Source organism: Thermobia domestica, chromosome 12, assembly GCF_964235325.1.
Source record: "Thermobia domestica chromosome 12, izTheDome1.hap1.1, whole genome shotgun sequence".
NCBI classification, from domain to species: domain Eukaryota; kingdom Metazoa; phylum Arthropoda; class Insecta; order Zygentoma; family Lepismatidae; genus Thermobia; species Thermobia domestica.
In genome coordinates, this window is record NC_137465.1 from 128856513 (window position 1) to 128880864 (window position 24352).

Below are 24352 nucleotides of genomic sequence, written 5' to 3' on the forward strand. Positions count from 1 at the left end.
GTCAAAAAATTATTTTAAAAAAAAACTTGTACTTAAACCATATAGGATAAATGGAAGAGTTATTGTTTAGTTCTTATGTGTCATTGTTGCGATACTGTAATAACCGAATATGGCGACTCAACCGGGAAAAGACGATGACGAAAGCGAGCACTAATAACGTTTTATGAACCACAAAAATGCTAACGCCGAAATCCATTGAAAACTTACTGAGGTGAATGGGGAGAATGGGATGTTACGAGAACACGTTCTGTTTAAAGGGAGTTCATCGAACTGTTATACAAAGAAGCCCTTACTTAGATCTTATGCGATTTTAAACACATTATTTCACCATTCATCCTTGTACATTATATGAAATAGTGTGAGACACGCAGTGTGCTGATCTGGTCAAGTGTCTGGTCATAAATATAACTCGGTGATTGAAGTCATATGAAACAGAACAATAGTGAGGTAAGATTCATACCAGATGTGTTACTACTAGGAAATGAAAAGAATCTTACACGTCAAAAACAAAAAAACACCTGCGCCACGAGAGGACTCTCAATAATTTCCCAAATAATGTTACGACCAACAACGACTAAGCCCGTAGTAGCAGATCGAATTTATATCAACCGATGTCATACAATATATGTGGAGGGGATGATTTAAGATGCTATCATGACATCTGTCTTTATGTAGTACATGCTATTAATTTTCTTCGGTGGAATTCGAACACTGATATTTTTCTGGCTTATAGAAATGAATCCATTCGCTTAATATTTGATGTCAGTTGCTAAAAATTTGATGCCAGTTGCTAAACGCACGGATTCTTTGTATCGATCCATCTCACGAAGTGAAACGCACTTCTATCTAAAAGTAATTCTAATACCAATAGAAGTCTATCTGATGACTTTATAAAATATAGGTGATTATAGATTATTCACAGAGTTTGAAAGGGCTGTATTAAACGATGCAGAACACATGCAATAACGAATGATACATGAAAATATACAGAAACTGTCCAAGTTTCATACATATAATTATGTGGCTTCCTTCCGTTACACAAAATACACCGTTGTGGTAGTCGCTCCACACGCGCTCTAGCATATCCCTACTAATAGTCGTAAATGAAGCTGTAACGCGATCCTGGACCACACCCAAAATTGTTGCTAGTGGAGGCACATACACTGTATCTTTCACATGCACCAAGGGGAAAATATCACAAATCGTCAGATCGGGAGATCTAGGAGACCGTGGGAAAAACGTTAAGTCATCTTCAGCACATCACCCAATCCAACGGCGCGGCATGGGAGTTCTTCGTTCAGGTAGCTACACACTTTCGTTTTTTGCGAATCGAGCGTTCTTAGATTATTGGTGTAATAAGTTGAGTGCAATTGCCAGTAATATTTCAGTTAACAAATGCCACCCACAAAAACATCATCACTGACACTGCTACGTAAATAGGTGATCGAATTTGGAACGAATACTTTTAGTGAAGGCAAAGTTTTATTTTATTTAGTGTGTAAAAAGTATTTCTGCGAAGAAAAAATATGAAGTTGAGCAGCATAATACTACACGGCATAAGGAACAATTGATCAATTATTAGATGAACAATTGATCACAATCCATGTAGGTGAACAATCGAAGTCAACTGATAAAATTTCCAAAGATTTGTGCTTAGCACTTATTCGTTCCAATAGCGTCATCTCAGGTTTTGCTAGGGAGGAGGGACGAGAGGCCAAGATAACACATCCACATAAGACTTTAATGTTTTTATTAATATAATAGTATACAATTTATTGAAAACCATGTGTATCTCAAACTCAGAAACAATTGTCCCGCCTGCCCTTCCAAATGACGCCCCTGGTTAGTTCCCATATACCATTGTGAAACTCAATAATGTGCAGTTTCGGACTCTTTCAAAAATGCACAAACGATACGGCTAACGGACGAATCAACATTGCACAAGAACTACATGTCACATGTTTTCAAGATGTAGTTTGTAATATTCGCGATCACTGAAGCACAAAAATACGGATTTCTACAGGCGAAACCATGGATACATCAGGGCAGTGCGTTCGTAGCACTGTAGTTGGTGCTATGAAAGCAGGCAGAAGGTCTTTTCTTAATATACACATACTTGCGAGTTAATCATTCCACTTTTCCAAATTCTTCAATAACTCGTTAAGTATCTTGTGACCGAAAGAGATATAGTATGACAATGTCTTATTATTCCTCAACAATACTCCTCCATACATTGTTAAAGCAGCAGCTGTATTCAGTGTTAGGTTAGGTACTCATTTTTTGTACCTACGTACAGGTACAAGGTATTGACCAAAATTGTACCTAGGTACAGGTATTACTGGCCAATGTACCTAGGTACAGGTACTGATCAAAGTACCTAGGATACTTTTTTTTAGGTATAAATTGCTACCCAAGAATTTGCATATATAAATGAACAGTCGTCTCTCAAATGAAGTTAGAATATGATATTTAATTATAGTAATAGACCAGGAGGAAGGGGGGTTACTGTACATTAGATAAGAACAGTTGAGTTTTGTAGATTAAGAGTGAATATCCATTTTTGCGCACACTGAACATATTTGTATTTTCTGGTTCATTTTTCAAACGTCTTTCGATATATAAAATATTTTCTTTTGAAAATGTGTGTTGAGGTGTAAGATAAAAAAGTTATTAGAATCGCAGTCGACATTTGAAGCACAGAAATGGAGTGGTCTGAAGCCACGCGCTTGCGAGCAAAAGAAGGCAGTGATGCCAATTCTTACCAAATATGACCAACTGAAATGAAATCTTTGAGTTTTACGTCCCACGGTTATGCCGGTTAGGCTAAAGGAGACGGTGATTATGAGAAATGAATGAAATGGTGGAATGAAGAAAGTGGGAGGAAACGGGAGAACCCCGAGAAAACCCACGCACACGGTGTTTGTCCACCACAAAGTTCACTTGGCGGGGACTGGGATCGAACCCGGGACCCCAAGCACCAGAGGTGAACGCTCTACCACTGAGCCACCGCGGCCCCTCATATATGACCAACTGAAAAAAGTGAAATTACATCAAGTCTTGACTTATTTGTGCTTTGGATTTGATAGTATCTCAAACTGAAACCAAAAATGACATGATCTAATAAATAATGATATACATGAACTTTGATCACTGGTGAAGCAGGTAACAAATTATGATTCACGGAAAATCAATGTATGCGAAATGGATCAACAAATTTATTTCAGAGAAACACGAAAATCTACAATACTTGTTTTGTGTGCGACCTGCCTAAAAATGTACCTAAAAATAGGTACTAAGTACAGAAAAATCGTACCTAGGTACAGGTACTAGGTATTAAATATGAAATGTATCTAGGTACGGGTCTTAGGTATGCGTTTTGTACCTAGGTACTTGTACTTCCCAACACTGGCTGCATTAAAAGTTATTTACCCTACACTAGGTCACCTGACATCTCTTGCTCACAGTTTACATTATGTCGTCGCCGATACTGTTACAAGTCAGTATAAGGATGTGAATCTTCTTGTCTTGTCTTGTGAATCTTTGTGAAAGAAAGTGTTTGCAAAGGCATCAATTAGGATTCAAATTTCCGAAAACTCCTTCCAGGATCTCTACCTTTTCGGCCATTTTAAGTCAATGTGGATATGGTTGTAGGATGTATCATACCACACGGAACATTTCAGTGAAGTGAAAACTGCTCTGCATTTCTTGAATACGGAAAATGACAGGAATGTTTTACTGAAAACAGTATTCCAGGGAAGATACAGTACATCCATAACCACTGCTCCAAATTACCCAATTATATATAAAAGTTGGAAGCTCGAAATGGTTCATTACAACATTTAATTCTCTAACAAAAGATTTCAGCAACACTGTCTTCACAGACATACGGTGTTACAAAAATTGCACATGACAAAATCAATCAGGTATTAATAAAATATCTTGGTTACAAAACAACACTGTATAAAATTTCTAGAAAGCTTTCCGATAAAGAAACAGTATTAAAGAAGAATTCATCGAAGAAGAACTGGGTTGCTTTCATATAACCTTGTGGCGTAAGGAGACATGGAAAGACCATTTTCACTGTACAAATTGTTTTTCAATGACAGATGCAAGAACTTCACAAAACAAAATCTCAGGATGATCTTCTTTATAGTATTGTAATACCCTTTAATAAGGTACGACTTCACCAAGACAAATATTTCAATTGAATTTCGTGTTCTTGTTTCTGCTTATTTTTTTCAATTTATCTTGCATATTTCGTTTATGCTTATGCTTATAAATCAGAGTGTAACTTTCTGGCACTGACACATAGGCAACCACATCAACACTAGTGGCAGGTTGGTTGCATAACATTGCTGGGAAAATGTGACGACAGTTTGAATAGTCGTAAGTATTTTGCCTCTACTGGCAGGTCACTGGCGCAACTGAAAAGCTTCCATGCTCCACAATCTTCATTTAATCTCTGTCTTCAAGTATGATTTTTTCTGTTTTGATACCGTTACCAATCGTAGCCTTATTCGTCCCTTCCCTCTCTTTCCTGCCACCATACATTTTAGCACGTCCCTCATGATACAGTTCCTTCTTAGCCTATGTCCTAACCATTTCTCCTCCTCTTCTCAATAACATCTAAAACTGTTCTTTTCTTCCTCATCATTTCTAACAACCTCTAAATTCGTTTTTCGATCGACACAGCTAATTCTCTCCATTTTTCTTTACACCCACATTTTGAAAACTTTCAACCGTTTTTCATCACTCTTGTGAAATGTCTATGTTTTTGCCCTATACAGTACAATATTCCACATGAAGCATTTTATCAGTCTTTTCTCAACTCTATACTCAAGGTCCCACAAAATAGAATTTTCTTCTAAAGGACTCTTTCGCCATTCCATCCCTTGCTTTTGGTATTTAACTTTCGCACTTCATATATCATTACTGCACAGGTATTGACAATTAGTCATTTGTTCTAATAATACTACCTAGGTATCGAAAACTAGTCACCTGTTTTATTTTCTCCCCTCCCCTACTTCCATATTTGACACCAACCACTTCGTTCCAATCAACATGGTTTTTATCTTTCTAACATTTATTTTCATCCCATATTCTTCAGTCCTTTCTAAGCGCCGTATCATCTGTAAATTTCCCAATAAGTTTCTAGTGGGGGAATTTTCCCAAATCCACCACCAGGATTTCGCACCCTGATTGTATACTAATAGAATCCGGGTCTCTACAGAGAATTGAACTGTCATAACTTTACTGTTTGCCTATATGCGATGCTTCTGTGCAACCATAGGAACATCATCTTACAATCGCGAAAAAAATCGAATTTATAACCGTCACCAGGTTATAGAAGTATTTTTTGTGGACGCTCTGTATATTTCGTAGAGACAGTAATTATTTTTCGATTTATACTTTATTCTGTGACGCAAATAAGTTCTTTCTTCCATGGGAACTGTTTTTCTTCCCACGCAACAGAACAAAGAAGTCTTTCATCGTTTATTCTTATCTATATTTAAAACATTGCTTTGTGGTGAGAACATTTCAGTAAGCGACGAAGGTTCTCAGTGTTTCTCCGTGACTTATTAATATGTAAAGAGTATGCTCTATGGTTATTTGGAACTGAATTAAGAGTATACTGCGACTCAGAGCACACCAGGTGCCTGAGCGCCAGAACGACGACAGCCACATCGCTTTACCAGTTCGTTATCTAAACGTTTCCACAATCAAGTTATCGCAATGTCTTGTGCGTCGTGGCCAGTGGACTAAAGTTCACGTCATTTTTTTTTATATATTCGATTTGCATGTACATACAGGTGATTTAACCTGAGTGCTTTTGAGAATGAACTGCCAACATTGACCAGTCGATCAGTGCAGCTCGTATCTCAAACCTCTGAGTTCGAAGAGTGTTACTCCGTACATCCAAGCAGACACCACATCAATGGCATCGAGCATAATATTGTGCTAAGGCGTATGCGTTATTAGCCAGTCAAGGACCTAGTTATGGCTAGCCCCAATCAGTAAAATCCCAGGTTCACATACTTAGTGCGTCTTAGTTATAAACGCCCCTCCAACATTTTCATTCCATTTTGTTGATTATAATATACTTATGCTGAAGACTAACGTCGACCTCTAAGGGTTTTCTGGAGCAGCAACCATACCCGATATTACTCCCACAGTGCTAATTCCCCAAGTGCATTCATGGTATGGGGAAAGTATATGTAGTGAAATCCCAATTATAAGCTTCCATATATATATTTGGTCTAGGAATTAATTCGTGCGGGTGGACAAGAGAGCGTCCCACAGTTCCGTGTATCCATACATGTGTTGCAAACTCCTGTCATCGCGTATCGTTCGTAGTATAGGGCAGTGGATTAAAGCGTCAACAACACCAGTTTGTAGTTAAGTGAACATGGCGCAATTTGTGCCTGATAAAGTGTTTTTGCGGGGTGTCCTGCTGCATTACTTTAACATGCAGAAAAGTACGACTGAAAGTCATCGTATTTTGGTAGAAGTGTATGGTGACCATGCTCTAGCTGAGCGAACGTGTCAGAAGTGGTTTGCACGGTTTAGAAGTGGTGATTTCGGCTTGGCAGACCAAGAGCGACCTGGACAGCCAAAAAAATTTCAAGACGAAGAATTGACAGCATTGCTCGAGCAGGATTCGTGTCAAACGCAGGAACAACTTGCAGCAGCATTAGGCGTTGATCAAACAACAGTCTCCAAACGCTTGAAAGCCATGGGAATGATTCAAAAGATGTCACATTGGGTTCCACATGAATTGAAAGACAGAGACGTTGAAAGACGAAAAACCATTTGCGAATTGCTGCTTCAACGACAGAGCAGAAAGGGGTTTCTGCATCGAATTATTACGGGTGATGAGAAGTGGATCCATTACGAGAACCCTAAACGAAAAAAGGCCTGGGTGAAACCAGGTGAACCAGGTCCATCACAACCAAAACGAGATATTCACTGTGCAAAGGTTATGCTGTGCATATGGTGGGATATGAAAGGTGTGGTGTACTATGAGCTGCTGCAACCGGGTGAAACTATGAATGGAGAACGTTATCGACGACAATTAATGCGTTTGAAGCAAGCTCTGGCCAGAACACGACCAGAATGGGAGAACAGACATGATAAACTTATTGTTCAACATGATAACGCTCGCCCACATGTCGCAAAACCGGTCAAAACCTATTTAGAAAATGTCAGATGGGAAGTTTTACCCCACCCGCCGTATTCACCAGACGTTGCTCCTTCGGACTACTACTTGTTCGATTGCATGAACAACGATTTGATTGGACAGCGGTTTACTTCTTCAGAAGATATCGAAACATGGGTCTCTGACTGGATCGCTTCCAAGGATGAGGACTTATTTCGCCACGGAATCCGTACATTGCCTGACAGATGGGCGAAAGTGGTGGCTAGCGATGGACAATATTTTTCTTAAGGTATTTATGTATTTTGTGTTTGTACTACAGCTTCAATGTGTGCGTACCAACCGCACGAATTAATTCCTAGACCAAATTTTATATATATATATATATATATATATATATATATATATATATATATATATGGGCTATAGTGTAGCGAAAAAGCGAAGTGTGCTTTTATTAGTGAAAATAATTATTATTCAGTGTTGATGTTGTGATTGTTTTTCTAATACGTTGTTTTTTTATAGTATTTTAATAAATGAGCATAGTGTCGTTCAATCCAGTGTGTTTTTGTTATATGTATGCATAATGTTTGTGTGCATTGTGGTCTGAGTGATCGTCTGATCGTCCGTGAGGTTTTCGAGACGAGACATCCGAACTTCTCGGTGCCTAATGCTCATCTCGTTATTGAGACGGCGGGCAATTTGGGAACGACTTTGTAATACTTTTTGGAGATGTCCTTCAACGTCTTACCCAGATAAGTCCAGGTCTCCTGAAAATACTCATTGGTAGGACAACGAAGGACAGACCCCGGAAAGCGGTTATAAATTCAAAATGCCATTACGAAGATTATAGTACAAAAATGTCATTTTTTTCTTTTATAACGGAGTTGAACTATTTTTTATTGATGATGGTAAAACAGAAATGTTATAAAACGTTACAATAGATGTATACATATTAAATATGTCTATACAGTGGAAGCTAGGCTTTCATATAGGCGAAATGTGAAGGCCTCGATTCGGCGTAGGCGTAACGTAGTAACGTGAAGTTACTTCACTAAGAGTGATGTGTACTATCAGAAACGTACTTTGATGGATATTTAGAATAGTGCTGTCGAATTTTTGTGACATTTGCGGTTTTCGGTTTTTGAGAAAACCGGTTTTCTGAAAACCGCAAATACGGTTTTCAAAACCGAAACCGCAAAAGCGGATTTCTAAACGGAAACCGCAAAAGCTATCTTCGAAAGCGAAAGACGCCCGAAACCGTGTTTGAGGTTTTATAAGCGAAACCATGTTTGTCCTTTTCAAAGCAGAAACAATGTTTGCTGATTTTAATTACACCTTTTAACAATTGTGAAAGCACCTATCAATCGAGACAATTGTATTGATTTATGTGTGTGTTTTAACTTTTTTTTAAATTTGCTCCAAGATGGTAATATGTGCAGCACTTTGCGAAAGGGATAGTTCGATGGTTGTACAAGCCATAGCTAAGTAAGCGTTGCCATATTTTAAAATCAGAAAAGTAGGGGGGGGGGTCTAAACCGAAAGTACTGATGTGAACTTGTGTGTTTCAAATACTGACCTGGGATCCTTCGCGCTTTTTTTTTTTTTTTTTTTTTTTGTTGTTGTTGTTGTTATTTCTTTGATGACACTTCCAATGTACTTTTCGGCTGCAGGGAAGCGAACTGGACGCCACCAGATTTTCATATATTTTGTAAATTAGACCACGAGGAACACGAATCTGAAGGAATTTTGACATTCCTAATTTCGGAACTCGAGATATTCGAACATAAAGTGACCACGGAAGCAAACTGGACCACAACTGATGTTTATATATTTTGTAAACTAGACCACGAATCTGAAGGAATTTTGACATTCCGAATTTCGGAACTCGAGATATTCGAACATAAAGTGACCACGGAAGCAAAATGGACCTCATTTGATTTTTATATATTTTGTAAACTAGACCAAAATGAGCAATAATCTGAAGGAAGTTTGACATTCTGACTTCCTGAACTCGAGATACTAGAACTTATACAGTAGTCTTATATAGTATGTATAAAAGTAACGAAAAAAGTTCTGTCGCATTTTGATCTATCACCTTAGAGCATCGGTATGTCACCTAAGATGTACCTGGAAGATCAAAAATAGTACCCATCAGTATCAACGACCTCCTGCCAACGTTCGGGATGGGCATGGATTCCTTCGCGATAGAACTTAGTTTACCGTGAAGCGAAGAAAGTACCAAGTGCATTTTGCACCTCTACTACGTTGAACTGGAATCCTCTAAGGTGAGTGTCCAAGGAATGGAACAGGTGATAATCGGACGGTGCAATGTCCGGGGAGTATGACGGATGCAACAGTGTTTCCCATCGAAGGCGTAAGATGGTGTCCCGCGTCATTCTAGCCATGTGGGGCTTAGCGTTGTCCCGTAACGGGAGAGCCCCTTAGCGATTGAGAAGTAAGGGTTTTGAGTTTTTCTTGAACACGACTCAACTGCTGACAGCAGACAGATGCATTGATGTTCTGCTCTGACCAGCCGGTAGCAGTTCCCGATGCACGATGTCGCAAGCAGTCCACCAAACATACAGGTGGACTTTCTGCTGCATTACTGGTTTCAGCTATTTTGGAACCGGTTCATGGGATTTTAACCAATGATTACTACGCTGTGGAGCTTCGTACAGGATCCACTTCTCATCACATGTTAACATCCTGTCCAGAAATGGCTCCTTCCTCAGACGAGACAGGAAAGAAACACAGGTGTCTGTTCGCGTAGCCTTCTGGCCCGGAGTCAAATCATGTGGGACCCATAGACCCAACTTGTAGTGCTTCCCAAGTTGATGGAGGTGCTGCCGAATGGTTTCTCCACTCACATTGAATGTTAGCCCCAGTTCCTCACATGTCTGCCCACTGTTCGCCTCAATTGCTACCTGAAGATCTTCATTTTGTACATGTGTTGGTCTTTCGGCACGTGGTGTGTCTTTCGTGAGTGTTTCGTCACCGTCCTTAAACTTGCTAAACCACCCTTGCACTGTCTGCGTAATCACGACACTTCTCACGAAAGGCCTGGGATATCTTCCGCCCCGCAGTAGTGACGTTTGACACAAGTTTGAACTCGTACAGCATACACGCCCTTATGACGCTCTGCGGAGGTTTCATATTCACTCTGTCCTTACACAAGTTCACGTTGTAACTGAACTGCCACAACCAGGTAGAATGTTGGATATACCCACACCAACAACTGACCTTTGTCTTATCTCCATTCGCATTCAACTCACGGTATGAGGGCCAATTGGACACAGACCTCCACAAAAAGCGACAGAACTTTCTTGGTTACCTTTATATATCTCACAGGACATATGTTTCGTATAGAGAATATTGTGTTTTTTCGTATAGATACATAGCGTCTATATTAAACTTTAAGTTTTAAAATCCCGAGTTCTGGAAGTCGGAATGTGAAAACTCCTTCAGATTCGTGTTCCTCGAGATCAAGTTTACAAAATATATAAAAATAAGGTAGGGTCCAGTTTGCTTCCTTGGTCACTTTATGTTCAAATATCTCAAGTTTCGAAATTTTGCACTATCATAATTAGATAACTGAAATTAATACATTGTGCAGAAATCAGTATTTGCTGCAACCTAAAAGGTAACAATATCCGGATCGATGCTGTAATTCGGGATTCTTGTTGGTATGAATTAATTAATTTCAACTCATTATAGACGGGAATCACAAAATCATAAGATTCTTATCAATTTTTGGATCATAACGTCTGTTTCGAATTAAAGCGTCTCGGTTTGCCAACATGAAATCATTTTCATAATTTGAAAGCAGAGCGTTCTTGAAATCTGAATAATTACGTAAACTCCCCCTGATCGCTTTGAACCAAACAGAGCAAGGTGGTAGTAAAACGTGTGGCAAAATTTTAAGAAATTTTGATTTGCCTACAATTAAGTCGCATTCTTCTTCGATTTTTTTCAAAAATACACTTGCTGGTATGTCTTCCGATCTTCCACTAAATTTGGTTAACGATCTTATTTCGCTAAAACGGAAATGATGATTATTATTCGACTGTTTCAAATGTTTAGACTTTACATATTTGGTTTTCCTGCGATATGATGAATGCGGTCTTCTCTCCTCTTTCTCGATACTAGAGGCAATATCACCCCTCTCAGAATAGCTTTCAGGTATATCACTTTCTTCTATAGCTAGTCTGGTTTAATTGGCATATGGTCTCTGTTGATGATCGGATCAGGATTACCATTTACGGTGATAATCTTTTCCTTGATAGTATTTATTTCTTCCTGTAATTCTCTAATCTGATTGCAATGCTCGTTAACTTGAGTTTCAACCGCTTCCACCGAACTTTGTACAATGGTAAATCTGTGCAAAATTTGTTCCATCCTAGTCTGTTCGTTCTACTTTAGATTTTATTTGCTTTGTTATTTGCTCTAATTTATTATCCATTTGCTGTGTCATAGACTGTGTAATTTGTTTTAACTTTTGTTCGAATTTAGTATCCATTTGCTGTGTTTGCTGTGTCAATTGCTCAAATTTAGTATTTATTTGCTGATCTAGCTGTTTTATAAGTTCAGCACCTTCATTGATGTATCCGATCCTGGTGTTTCAACATCATCAACTTCATCACTAATACTTTCAATTCTGTGTATATCCATTTTAAGGTTACGATAAATTTTCCTTTTACTTCTTGAGAGTCTTCATCCCGGCGAAATTAAAATACCGCTAATTTTACAGTAATTATGTGATATCTTCAAATAGATAAAAGATAATTGAAATATGAAACAAGAGCGCCCTAGACAATATTATTTTGCATGAGGTACCGTTATCACAACTCACCTAGTGGCTTTCCATTTTCAGCTGTTTAGAAACGCGAAAATAAATGCCGATTTTCAAAATGGCTCGAAATCGAAAGCAGATAAGTGAGTCGTGATAACGGTTTCTTATGTAAAATAATATTGTCTAGGGCGCTCTTGTTCCACATTTCGATTATCTTTTATCTATTTGAAGATATCTCATAATTACTGTAAAATTAGCGGTATTTTAATTTCGCCGGGATGAAAACTCTTAATAAAGTATACTCCATGTTGACGGTTATTTATGAGATTGCTTCAACCAAATCTCAAGGTATCTCCTCGGCGGAAAACACTATTTATTATATAACGAGATTTTCGTTATATTTTATATTACCTAGTTCGAAGATTAAAATAAATAATACACCACCCTTAGCATATTTAGTTTTTATATATATTTTGCAAGAACCATCTATTATCACACATTAAAATTATATACAGCACAACTTACTTTTATTCTCAAATCTCCATGAAAAACTTTCTGTTGTCATAGCAACACGAAACTGTAACTATCATTATATAAATATCTATCTATCTCAACATATATTCTACATTTTTCTTCTTCTTCACAACAGATTGTGCACTTTTTAAGCACCGTTGCCCAAAAGAGCTACAATTAAAAATGGAAGTAATTTACAGATATCAGATATACAATATCGTTGTACCAACACTTTATCAACTAAGTCGTCTTAGATTTTTCTTCAATCCCCAAAAGCGGGTGTTTTTTCGTGATTAAGATACGTTTATGTAGAACCTAAAAATCAGGTGGTACCCGCTAAAATCGGGTAATATGGCAACACTAAGCTAAATAGAAAATAAGGTATATCCCTATTTAAGATCACTACACATGCAACTCATGAAATTCAATTTGAAATCTCATCCACTTAGACTGAATTTTTTATATTATTATTACTCTTTCCCCTTGTTTTTAAAAATAATACTGCCACTCTTTCTTTTGTTAACAAAAAAGCACCACCTCCCTTTCTTAAAAAAAAAAAGAAAAGAAAAGAAAAGAAAAGAAAAGAAAGAAAATTAGATCGCAATACACAATTTTATTGTTGATTTGCTGCCACTCCGATAAATGTGAATGTTGTGGTTTTGCAAATGTTGACTGGTTTCTTATTGCAAGTCTCAGACACCTGCAATAATTTATACGTGAAGGAAACACCGATCATGTTCTTTCATCTGTATCTGTATTCCGTATCTTTTTACTTCCCAATAACGATAGCCGTGCCTTTTTGTGAGAAATTGCAACTTATTTATTTTATGCTGCCAATTGTAAAAGTATACTCAACAAGAATTTCCCTACACTTTAAGACATTTTAAGAAAAAATACCTTCTTTCCCCTCTGCAAATTTTGAGCATTTTTTTCCTACACCGAGGGAAATTTCCCTCCATCTAGCAACTGTGAGCCGAAGCGGGGAAAGATTCTTTGCTGTTTAACTGATATTACTGCTGTCGAATTTCTGTGACATTTGCGGTTTTCGAAACCGAAATCGCAAAAGCGGTTTTCAAAACCGACATTTAGGTTTTATGAAATTTCACTTTTTTCAAAAACCGGTTTGCGGTTTTTTCCAGAAACCGATTTCGACAGCACTAATTTAGAATATGGTACAGATATTCTATCTGTATAGAGTGGGCACCAACCAGGTGGAACTGCATGAAGGCAAGATGTCCAGTCATACAGTCAAATCAATGTTGACATTCTACAGAGATGGAAGCTAGGACTGGGTTACGTACTATTCTCTTTACGGACAACCCAATGAATAGTCTCGATGTCAATCCAATGGACTAATGTGCTTTATGACTTCTGGAACACCTTATTTCTTCTCGTACGGTGAGCACAGTTTACGGCTTCTGAAAAGGTAGGAGTGGAATAAAACCTCCTCGTTCCGAATAGGAGTAGTGGAATAGAATATCCCTTCTGAGCCCGAGAAGAACTCTTTTCCAACGCAAAGTGCGCTGTCGGGCAATCGTCAAGAGAGTTAGGCGTCACATACAACACAACTTATGATCAAAGGGCGGACTGTTATAGATGGTGACATAATTATACATACACACATTACTTAAATCATATAGTGGTGAGCATTCGAATGAATTTTTATGGAGTCCCAAGCTGCTTGCTAATTTGAAGAAGACAATGTAAAATAGTGGACTGACTATCTTTCGTCTGATACATGTGTTGAATATGTGTCTCTAATGTGACGTTTTGTATAAAATGATGTTTTTTTTATTGTTATCAATAAAAAGTCATTCGGCTCCATGATACATACATACTGACACTTTTTTGCTGAAATCTCTTAGCATCCCAGCTCTTGAAAGGATTTACACCTTTCGATCTCCTACTTGTCGAAAACGTTACTCTCGAATCCGTTCATCTGAATTTGCAGAGGACTAGCAGCCATACTGTTAGTGGAATCGATACCACATTTTTAATTTGATCTTTTATCTTGGATATTCTTTCACTCGCAGTGTTACTGACAGTGTGATAATATGACGTTAGTTTAACCATCTACTTGGATATATATATATATATTGGATTTCTAAAAAATGGCGCCCATCGACAACAAAAAACTACTCCACAGGTCTACATAATGCAAAAATGTTATATAACGATATATTCTTTAGGCTTTCTTTCAGGCTAAAGCAAATAAAAAATTTGACTATGTGGCAACGTCGTAGATAAACTTTGAACCATTAGCAATGCTCTACGAATTCATCAAGGATTTGCATCGATTTTTGCCAGATGGCACTCAAAAGTCGGTAGACATTGATACCCATCTATCGGCAACTGTACGAGTAATATCATATTCCAAGAAGTCACATCTTTGCAAATTTGTGTTTATTGTATTCTACTACGATCAACGTCTATCAATTTTAATGCCATCTGATGGGGGAATACCAGAGATTCCTCCTTGAGAAAAATTTTTAATCTCCTCGGAGAAGAAAATTTTCATCCACGGCAGGAAAACTTCTCACTTCCTTTACACTGCAACGTTACGCAGAATTTTCACAACATTCATACAAGTGAATGATATACCGAATATTGCACGCCTTTAATATAGTACGACCCCAAGTTTTTGAAATGATTTTAAAATGGAAAAAACTACCCAGCAAAAAATATTATACACATTTTGAAAATAGTATACGCAGTCTGGCAGAGAATCCTGACGGTTTTCAAATTGAAACTGTGATCAGACTTATTATTTCACATATGGCGTTTTATTTCCGATTTGAACTGTAACTCAAAGCACTTTGCTGATAACAATTAGTTATGAAATATAAAGACATACATCTTTATGAAAATTAAAATTTTTCAGCTGTTTTTGCCAAGTCTGAGACCAATATTCACGACTGGCGAAACTGAAAGATTCGTTTCTCCTTTTCTTTCGTTTTTTAGATCAATTCTGCACAAATGTGATTGTTGAGGTTGATCGTGACATTGCAGCCAGCTTACATCATTTCAGTCGCCATGGACCGTTGGTTAGCTGAACATCGAGCATTCATCTTGGAGATGCTTTTAAAAACAATGAAATGAAATGAAATGAAATCTTTAAGTTTTACGTCCCACGGTTATGCCGGTTAGGCTAAAGGAGACGGTGATGATGAGAGATGAGTGAAATGGTGGAATGAAGAAAGCGAGAGGAAACGAGAGAACCCCGAGAAAACCCACGAGCACGGTGTTTGTCCACCACAAAGTTCACTTGGCGGGGGCTGGGATCGAACCCGGGACCCTAAGCACCAGAGGTGAACGCTCTACCACTGAGCCACCGCGCCCCCCTTAAAAACAATGAGTCAGTGGTTGTTGCTCAGCATGCATTTCGCTGGCAATTCAACTAGGAAAACAGTTTGTGCAGTAAATAAGAGGCTTTCAAGAAAGCCACGTACCGTTTGACAATGGGGAAGAATTTGTAGACAATGGGGGAATCATTTGAAAAATGTAATCTTCAAAAAGCAGAAGCGTATATTTCATACCTAATTGTTATAAGCAAAATACTTTGAGCTAGTTCAATTCGGAAATATCATTGGTAAAGGAATCAGTCTAGTCACAATTTCAATTTGGAAACGTCAGTTTTCTATGTCGCACCGTATATAATGGAAAACTTTTCAATTTAAAGCTCTTTTTAAAGTTTTAATCCCAGCTTTCATTACACATTATTCTTCTAGTGCTTCCGGAAAGTATACTCAGATTTATTTGAATACCTCGTGTAAGCGAAGAAAAATACACCCCTGTTTATGAAAATTGCAACACCTTGAAAGGTTTATGCTAAAACAATGAAATTTATTACAGAGATTAGGTACATGACAAGACACAAATGATTAGAATTACAGAACTGTACACCACTTGTGACCTTGAAAAATCAGTATTGTGTAAATCCACTACGTGCTAAGATCATCGCCTCTATACGTCCTGGAATCAAGATGATACTAGATATCTTCCTGGGGATATTCTGCTACGTGGTTTGTACTCAAGTCTACAAAGCATCTATATTTGCCGGTGTCGGGCCGTGACGAAGAAATATGCGTCCAACCACATCCCAGACATGCTCGATGGGAGACATGTCAGACGACTGGGCAAACCAGGGAAATAGTGATACGTTGCGAAGAAAACCTGGCGTTTTGCGAAGAAAACTTGCACATGTGTCTTGGTATTGTCCTACTGAAATATGGCGTCTGGAGTTGCGTGTAGGTAGATTATCACCCCGGTCTGCAAAACCTCACCAATATACCGGTTGCTGTTCAGAATGTTCTGGATACGGATGAGTTGCGATTGCATGGCACACCTTCATACTGGGCGTCTGTCCGCTATGACACTCAACAATGCAAGCTGGCAGATTGTGCTAACCACAGTAGCGTAGTACGCGGATGCGGCCATCACTGTAGGGCAGGTTGAAACGGGACTCTCCGGAAACACCACATTTTGCCATTCACCACGCCAGTGACGATGTTCACGTGCCTGTATCAGCCCGTTGCATTTGTGGTTTTTGGTCAAGGGAAGCCGTCGCAACGGTATGCGAGCGACGCATACAAACAATCAGTCCATCCTTCACTAAACAACGTTGAACAGTAGACGCAGATATGGCAACAACTGTGACTACTCCAGTGTTGAGTCAACCGTTATCCGGTCCGTTATGGCCATTCGAACAAGGTGTTTGTCATCCCGTGCTATGGTGATATTGCGTGGTCCAATTCCTACACTCGCCTTGTACAACCCTCTTCTCTCTACTACTTCCACACATGAATCACTGTCGTTGCATTATATCCTGTACGAGAAGCAATTTCACGGTACGACAAACCCGCTTGCCGCTGACCGATCATCCTGCCCGTTCAAACTGCGCCCTTTGACTTCCACGAGACATATTGGCACTTGTCTACGTATTTCCACTTTGACTGACCACTACCCACTGCCTCGCTGCGACATGCACTGACCTTGTGTAGTATTACTGCGATCACAGACGAGAGGACGCTTCCAGCCATAAGTAGACGCCATCTGTCTGGAATTTTAACCACTTCCTTCTACAACATTCTTTTACATATTCGTAAGGTTTGGATTCATTCGGGCCATTCGTTCTGGGTGTTTCGTTTTCATAAACGAAAGTGTACATTAAGAGAAAACTGTAGGTGTCAATCAAATAGTACCATAAAATAATGCGTTATTTTTACCCATTTCCTATATAGTCTGATCTTGACGAATCACAAAACGGAAAATTTATATACCGAATTTCACTCTCAATTTTAGAAACTCAAATTTGAAGCTCATCTGTACAAACTGTCTCTCTGATTATTCTACCTGCAGTCAAGTTCTAGTTCACTTAATTTAATATAACTAGTGAGGCCATTAAGCAAATAGAGAAAAGACAGTATGTTCTGTAAATGAAACAGAAAAAATGACTTGGAATGAACGGAAGAATGAGTTAAGAATTAAAATAAGGGATACCACAAATACCAGAACTGAGAAATTGAGACATCGTTACACTGATATATAATTGCTTAAGATGGATGGATGGATTGGAGTTCAGCGTCTATTTCAGCAGCAACGCTATGTAATTGCTTGTTAATTACCATTTCACTTATATATGACACATTGGTGTCAAGTAGCTAAACACTCACAGATATTTAAGAAAGTGTTGGTTGGAGTTTAGAATCTCTTTTAGCACCGAGGCTAAACGAGACATGTATCTACAATTTACGATGAAAATTTAACCTCCACAATGCGTTCAAATGTCAAGATTCCCATCGGGAACCGAAAACGGGATCCTGTGAACCAATGTGCGTGCATTAGCAACTAGACTAGCGGGGAGGGGATTTCAGAAAGTGATTAATTCATTTATTGGGGTTCACGTACTTCTTTAGCATCAAGACTAGACTTCCTGGTCTAAACTGATCGTAGCTACTACTTGGGTTTTAATTTGAAGCTTAGTACCCGGAAACATGCATATAGAAAGCACGTTAGCCATTTATTCATCAAGGTCACGTGTGTCATCTTGGAGTAAAACTAAACGTTATAATTAATACCGTGCTTTTTGTTCTCCTACAAAAGTGATGACCCCAATCAAATTTGGGGATAGGAGATAATGAGGACCAAAGTGAATACGTATTTTCAGAGATGAAACAATATTGTATGAATCAAATCGTAACATCTGAGTTTGTCAAAAGAAACCAAATACAATGACGTTCTAATAATTTAGATAAATTAGGCACCATTCTGTGCAGTGAAGTGCATCGAATGACGGATCTGCTTTTATGAAATGAAGTCTCACACCTCTCCTACCGAAGTCCTACTTCACCTTCTCGTGGTGGTGCTGTCAACTCTTGTGGAGACAGGGTATGAAAACCCTGTGAAAAGTAATAGGTCAAAAGAAGTGGACCTGGTCCTCCAGGTTGGGGGTTGAGCGATATTCCAACAACCTATCCTCGCAAAAAGAGCAGAAACAACAAGCCACGGAATTGGACGGAAAACACGGAACAACAGACAATGCTTCAACCCGGTAAAATGCAGGAAGTAGCAGATGGAATACAGAAATATAACACTGAAATACTAGCAGTACAGGAATTAAGGTGGGCAGGTTACGGAAGAATCGATAATTCAAAAACATTCTTGTTTACAGTGGGGGAGAGAAAACCGAATTTATAATTAGTAAAAAATGCGAAAGGATATGCAAAGTTAGATCAAAAAGGGAAATTTCAGAACATATAGATAGTTTCAGTGAATGCTTCCACAGATGACGATGACAAAGAAAAAGAATTTTACGAACAACTACAAACAGTTAGGGGAAGGAATTAGCAGACATGACATCACAATAATAGCAGGAGACTTCAACGCAAAAATAGGCAAAGAACCGCAAATAACTCATATCACTGGCAAGAATTCCCTTCATAATACAACTAGCGAGAATGGCTGGAAATCGTACAGTTCTGAGAAAGAAACAAAATGAACATCCACAGTACATTCTTCGGAAAAAAAAAATACACAAAGGAACATGGAAATCACCGGACAATAATACTGTTAACCAAATTGATCATATAATAATAGACCATAGGCAAGCAACTTTTAACAATTGGCATACGGACTTCGAGGGACAAACTGTGACAGCGACCACCATTTGATGAGAGCAATAATACGACAAAGATTAGCCAATATAGCAACAAGCAAAGAAAGAAAGAGAACTAAGTGGAACACTGATAAACTGAAAGAAAGTGGCAATAGAGAAACATACGAGAAAACCATGAACGAGAAACTTAAAACACTCAAAACGCAGAAAATATTGATGAAATGTGGAACAGAGTGGAGAAATGCGTTGTAGATGCAGCAAAAGAAATACTCGAGGAAAAGAAACACGAAAAAAGAAAAAGAGTAGTTCGATGAAGAATGCAAACAAGTCATAAAGAGAAAGAACGAAGCTAGAAGGAAAATGCTACAACGAGACACGAGAATATACTACAGGAATATGATGAGAGAAGAAAAGAAGCAACAAAAATATGCAGAAGGAAAAAGGAGTGAATGGAGAACAAAGTAAAAGAAATTGACGAGTGCAGGGTAAAATGACACACAAGGAGAATGTAAAGCTATAAAGGAAGAAGCAAGCGGTTTTGCACCAAGAATGTAGATGTGCAAAGACAAAAAGGGCAAGATAATAGAATCGAGAACGAAATGCATGGATAGACGGGTCGAATACTTTACAGGACTTCTGAATGCGGAGGAGCAACAAGTCATGGAAAACGAAAAAATTCAGTGAAATCACCGACGACATAGAGGGCAATGATAGGGAACCCACCAGAGAGAAAATCATCAATATGCTGAAGGAGAACAAAGCACCAGAAGACACAATAGTAAGTGAAATGATTAAAGCAGAAGAACTAAAAAGCAAAATTTACACTCTAATTGGAGAAATACAGGAAAACAGGAAATGCGGAGTTATCTACCCTATTCACAAGCTTAACTGCCACAATTACAGAGGAATCAGCTTACTCAATGCAGCATGTAAAATATTCTCTAATGTACTGTTCAACACAATAAAGAAAGTGGCTAAAGAAAAAATTGGAGAGTATCAACCCGGATTCAGACCTGGAAGAAATACAACAGACCAAATATTTGCAATGACACAGATCTTGGAAAAATTCCATGAGTACAATATTGACTTATATTTACTCTTCATAGACTACAGAACGGCATTCGATAGTCTTACGCGAAGTAAACTTTACGACGCTCGGAGTGGGATTGGCATATCAAGAAAGATGGTAAGACTAAATAAAACTCACACTGGATAGAATAACAGTAAGGGTATTAATCCAAGGAGAAATGTCGAGAAAATTTGGAATTAAAACAGGAGAAAGGCAAGGAGATGCGTTGTCTGCATTAGTTTTCAATATAGTACTTCAAGACGTTGTTGGACAAATAACAGGACAGGGTAATATTTTACGTAAATCAGTGCAACTACTAGCATATGCTGATGACACACTGATAATAGCCCGAACCGTACAAAGTCTAAAAGAAACTTTCGAGCAATTGGATCAACTATTCTGAATCAAGGGGCTCCAAATTAATAAAGAAAAACCAATATATGAGATCGCAATATTGAGAGCGGTGATGATTTTTTTTCTCATTAAATATATGAGAATTTCCCCTATAGACAAATACACCCGTGAACAAGAACTAAAGATAAATAATTATAGTATTGAGAGTGTCGAACACTTCAAGTATTTAGGATACTTAATAACGAGTAACCATTATTATAAGACACAAAATACAGGCTGGCAACAAATGTTATTACAAATACGAAAAACTATTCAGAAGCAAGTATTTAGTGTCTAGGGGAAAAAAAAGTGAGAATGCACAGAACTCTAATGAGACCGGTGGAGACTTATGGGTGCGACGCATGGAAATTCACATGCAGATCTGCAGAACAACTGTTAATATTTGAAAGGAAAAATTTAAGAATTTTCCGGTCAATTAAGAATGATGATAACACATATAGCCAAGATACAATCATGAAATAAACCACCTGATCAACAATGAAAACATAGTATGCATAGCAAAGTCTCACTGAATCAGGTGGATGGGGTATGTCATACGAATGAACAATACGAGGATCCCAAACCAGATGATCAATCAAAATATAATCGGAAGAAAGAGAGCGAGAGGACGACCCAGGAGAAGATGGTTAGAAGACGTCGCAGAAAACCTGCGTGTAATGGGTATTCGGGAACGGAAGGACAGAGCTAGGGGCAAGATCCAATGGCAAGGCGTTGGTAAGGGCGTACACGTTGATACGTACTGACTGGCTACTCGCTTTGGCTTGTGGTAAAGGGACGTAACTTTAATAATTTCTTTCTCTTCTACGAGGTGTTGTTGTTCTCCCTCTTCCATTGAAGTGTGACGACATCGTGAAAATCAGAGAGCCATTATTTTAAATTGTACTTTGGAAAAGTAAACGTTATTACAATGAATTTTGCTCTGATAATTTGTTTACCGAAAAATGCGGTAACACAGTGAAATCACCCTTGCTGATAATGAATATATGCCGAATGCCATATCAAAAATAAGAAATTTTCTTGTTATGGTTTGACTTAAGGCAATAAGAATCCTCGTAAGTTTTCGAACTTATCAAGGAAATACATGTGCATACGAGGGGAAAAAAATCACTCCTCAAACTTTCTCTATCAAACCAACTTGTTCTTCGAGGAGTCACATTTCAATGTCGTATTTAGAAGTAACCAAAGCTACGAGAAACCACTAGATTTGTGCGATGAAGTTAAAACTTGAAGCATTCATTAGACAGATAATTAATTCACTTCGGACTAAGTTCGAACGGAGTACAGGCGTTTTCAAAATATAAGTGGATAAAATAAACTCCGAATACACTCAGTTTTGCGCTTGAACAGTATCGTGCCATCTTGTCAACGAAGACCTTGTGCCTCCTTAGAACACAGGTGGCAAGGGGATCCTGAAGAAAAACTGTCACAGCTAATGTAATTCGTTGTGACCATGACTAATTTGTAGGAGTCTTGTATATTTCAAGAGGTCTTGAAATATTTACCTACTGCCTGAATAAATAGATGAAGAATGCGACGAGATTTCAAGAAATTCTTCCTTAAAGGAAGAGGGCGAAGTTAAGATGTTCTTCATTAATAGGAAATTTGTTTTGAACACCTGGACATCAAGCATAATCTATTTTATTTAGAAACGGTTATGGATCAGAGGATACATTCACTTCATACTGCTGACATTTCCATACGGCTCACTTGACAGATATCTTTAAACTGCTAGACACATAAAAACTAAATTTAGTTTCATTTATTTTATTTATTCTAATCAGAAAATATGAATGTCATTCACTTGTAAAAACTAAATATGAGTGATGCAGAAGAAGTGGGTGCAAGGAAAAACTTCTGCTAAATATTGACCACCGTCCGAAAATCGAGCACGGAAATGGTCGAACTTTAATATGTAGGTGCATTTATCAGTAATTTGTATGTGCGAGCGAATTAGTTAAATAAAATATGACATTATTTAAGCTTTCTTTATACAATATAAATACACATCGAATTTTCTTAAGATCATACTTATCACTTCGTGATTTATTCCACTTTGAGTTTTGGTTTGAAATGATCCACGTAAGTTTCAGCTCCAGCACAGTATTCTGATGTTTAATAAATAATAGAGAAATACTTACCGTTGGAGTTCCACTTCTCTTATGTGGTCCATCCCCTGGCTCTACCGATTCTAGTGATATTGTAAACTGACGAGTCTCCTGGTTGTAGGTAATTCCTGTGTCCGAGATTCGAGCAAGGAAATGGCCAAAATTGATTAGTTTACAGACTCGCAAAACAGTCTGTAAGTATAAAGACGTCAAATGTTACACATTGCACTTTTAGCATATAAAAACTACTTTAAAAAATAATAAAAAAAATAGCATTTCTTCGGTGATCTTAATTTCCCTTATCCTCTAACTCTCGAACGATAAGTGAAAATTTATAGTAATAAAATAAGAAACTTTCTTTCTCAGTTATAATAAAGAGCAGCAGCTTAGTTAATATAGAGCAGTGATGGTCAAATGGAAACCTGTGAGTCTGATCCGAGCCGCTAAAATGTTTGAGGCGTTCTCTCTCTCTCTCATTAAAAAAACTTTCGCACGGAACAAAGAGAGTCTAGCTGGCTACCATAACAATCCTGAATTGGAATTTTATTATAACTATGAAAATACACATCCTGTTTAACCTTCTAGTTACCAAACTCATATTACGAGGTAAGGTCGTCCGTATCAGACCGATTTGTAGAATACCTAGTCTAGCCATAAATTCTGTCACACACTTTTTTGTGAATATATGAAATACGGTTTGAGATTTTTCAATCTGCTTTTAATATGTTATAACCACATATATTCTTTACAATTGGCACCTATCAAACTTCAAAATGTCCACCATTGGCACGCACACAGGCTTTGAGTCTTTTGGGCCAGTCATCTATTGCAGTACGGAGAGTATCAATCGGAAAATCCGCCACTGCTGCCACCAAGGAACGCTTCAAACTTTTAAGTGAAGGGTCTTTTCTTGCAGACCATGTCTTCTAACACTGCTCACAGTTTGTAGTCCAGAGGGTTTAAATCGGGGCTACCAAAAGGCCACTCAGCACTGGAGATGAAATCTGTTACATTGGCCTCCAACCACTGTTGTGTCATCCTTGCCTTATGAGCTGGCGCAGAATCCTGCTGGAAGGTCCAGTGATCATTGTTAAACATGGTGTCACTCAAGTCCTTCACAATAGGCTCCAGAACAGTTTCCAAATATACCCTGGCACTTGTTTTTACATCTTGCTCACAAAAGTGAAATCTG

At 38.1% G+C, this 24352-nt stretch overlaps 1 protein-coding gene across 2 annotated transcripts in view; it reads right to left on the bottom strand.

Moving 5' to 3' along the window:
• Smg5 (Smg5 nonsense mediated mRNA decay factor) overlaps window positions 1-24352 on the bottom strand; it is a 153223-nt gene that overhangs the window by 62236 nt on the left and 66635 nt on the right. For both annotated transcript variants that reach the window (XM_081734090.1, XM_081734091.1), the window contains exon 11: window positions 23194-23352. In XM_081734090.1, coding sequence (XP_081590216.1) covers window positions 23194-23352 — 159 coding nt within the window. The remainder of the gene's footprint in view (window positions 1-23193; window positions 23353-24352) is intronic.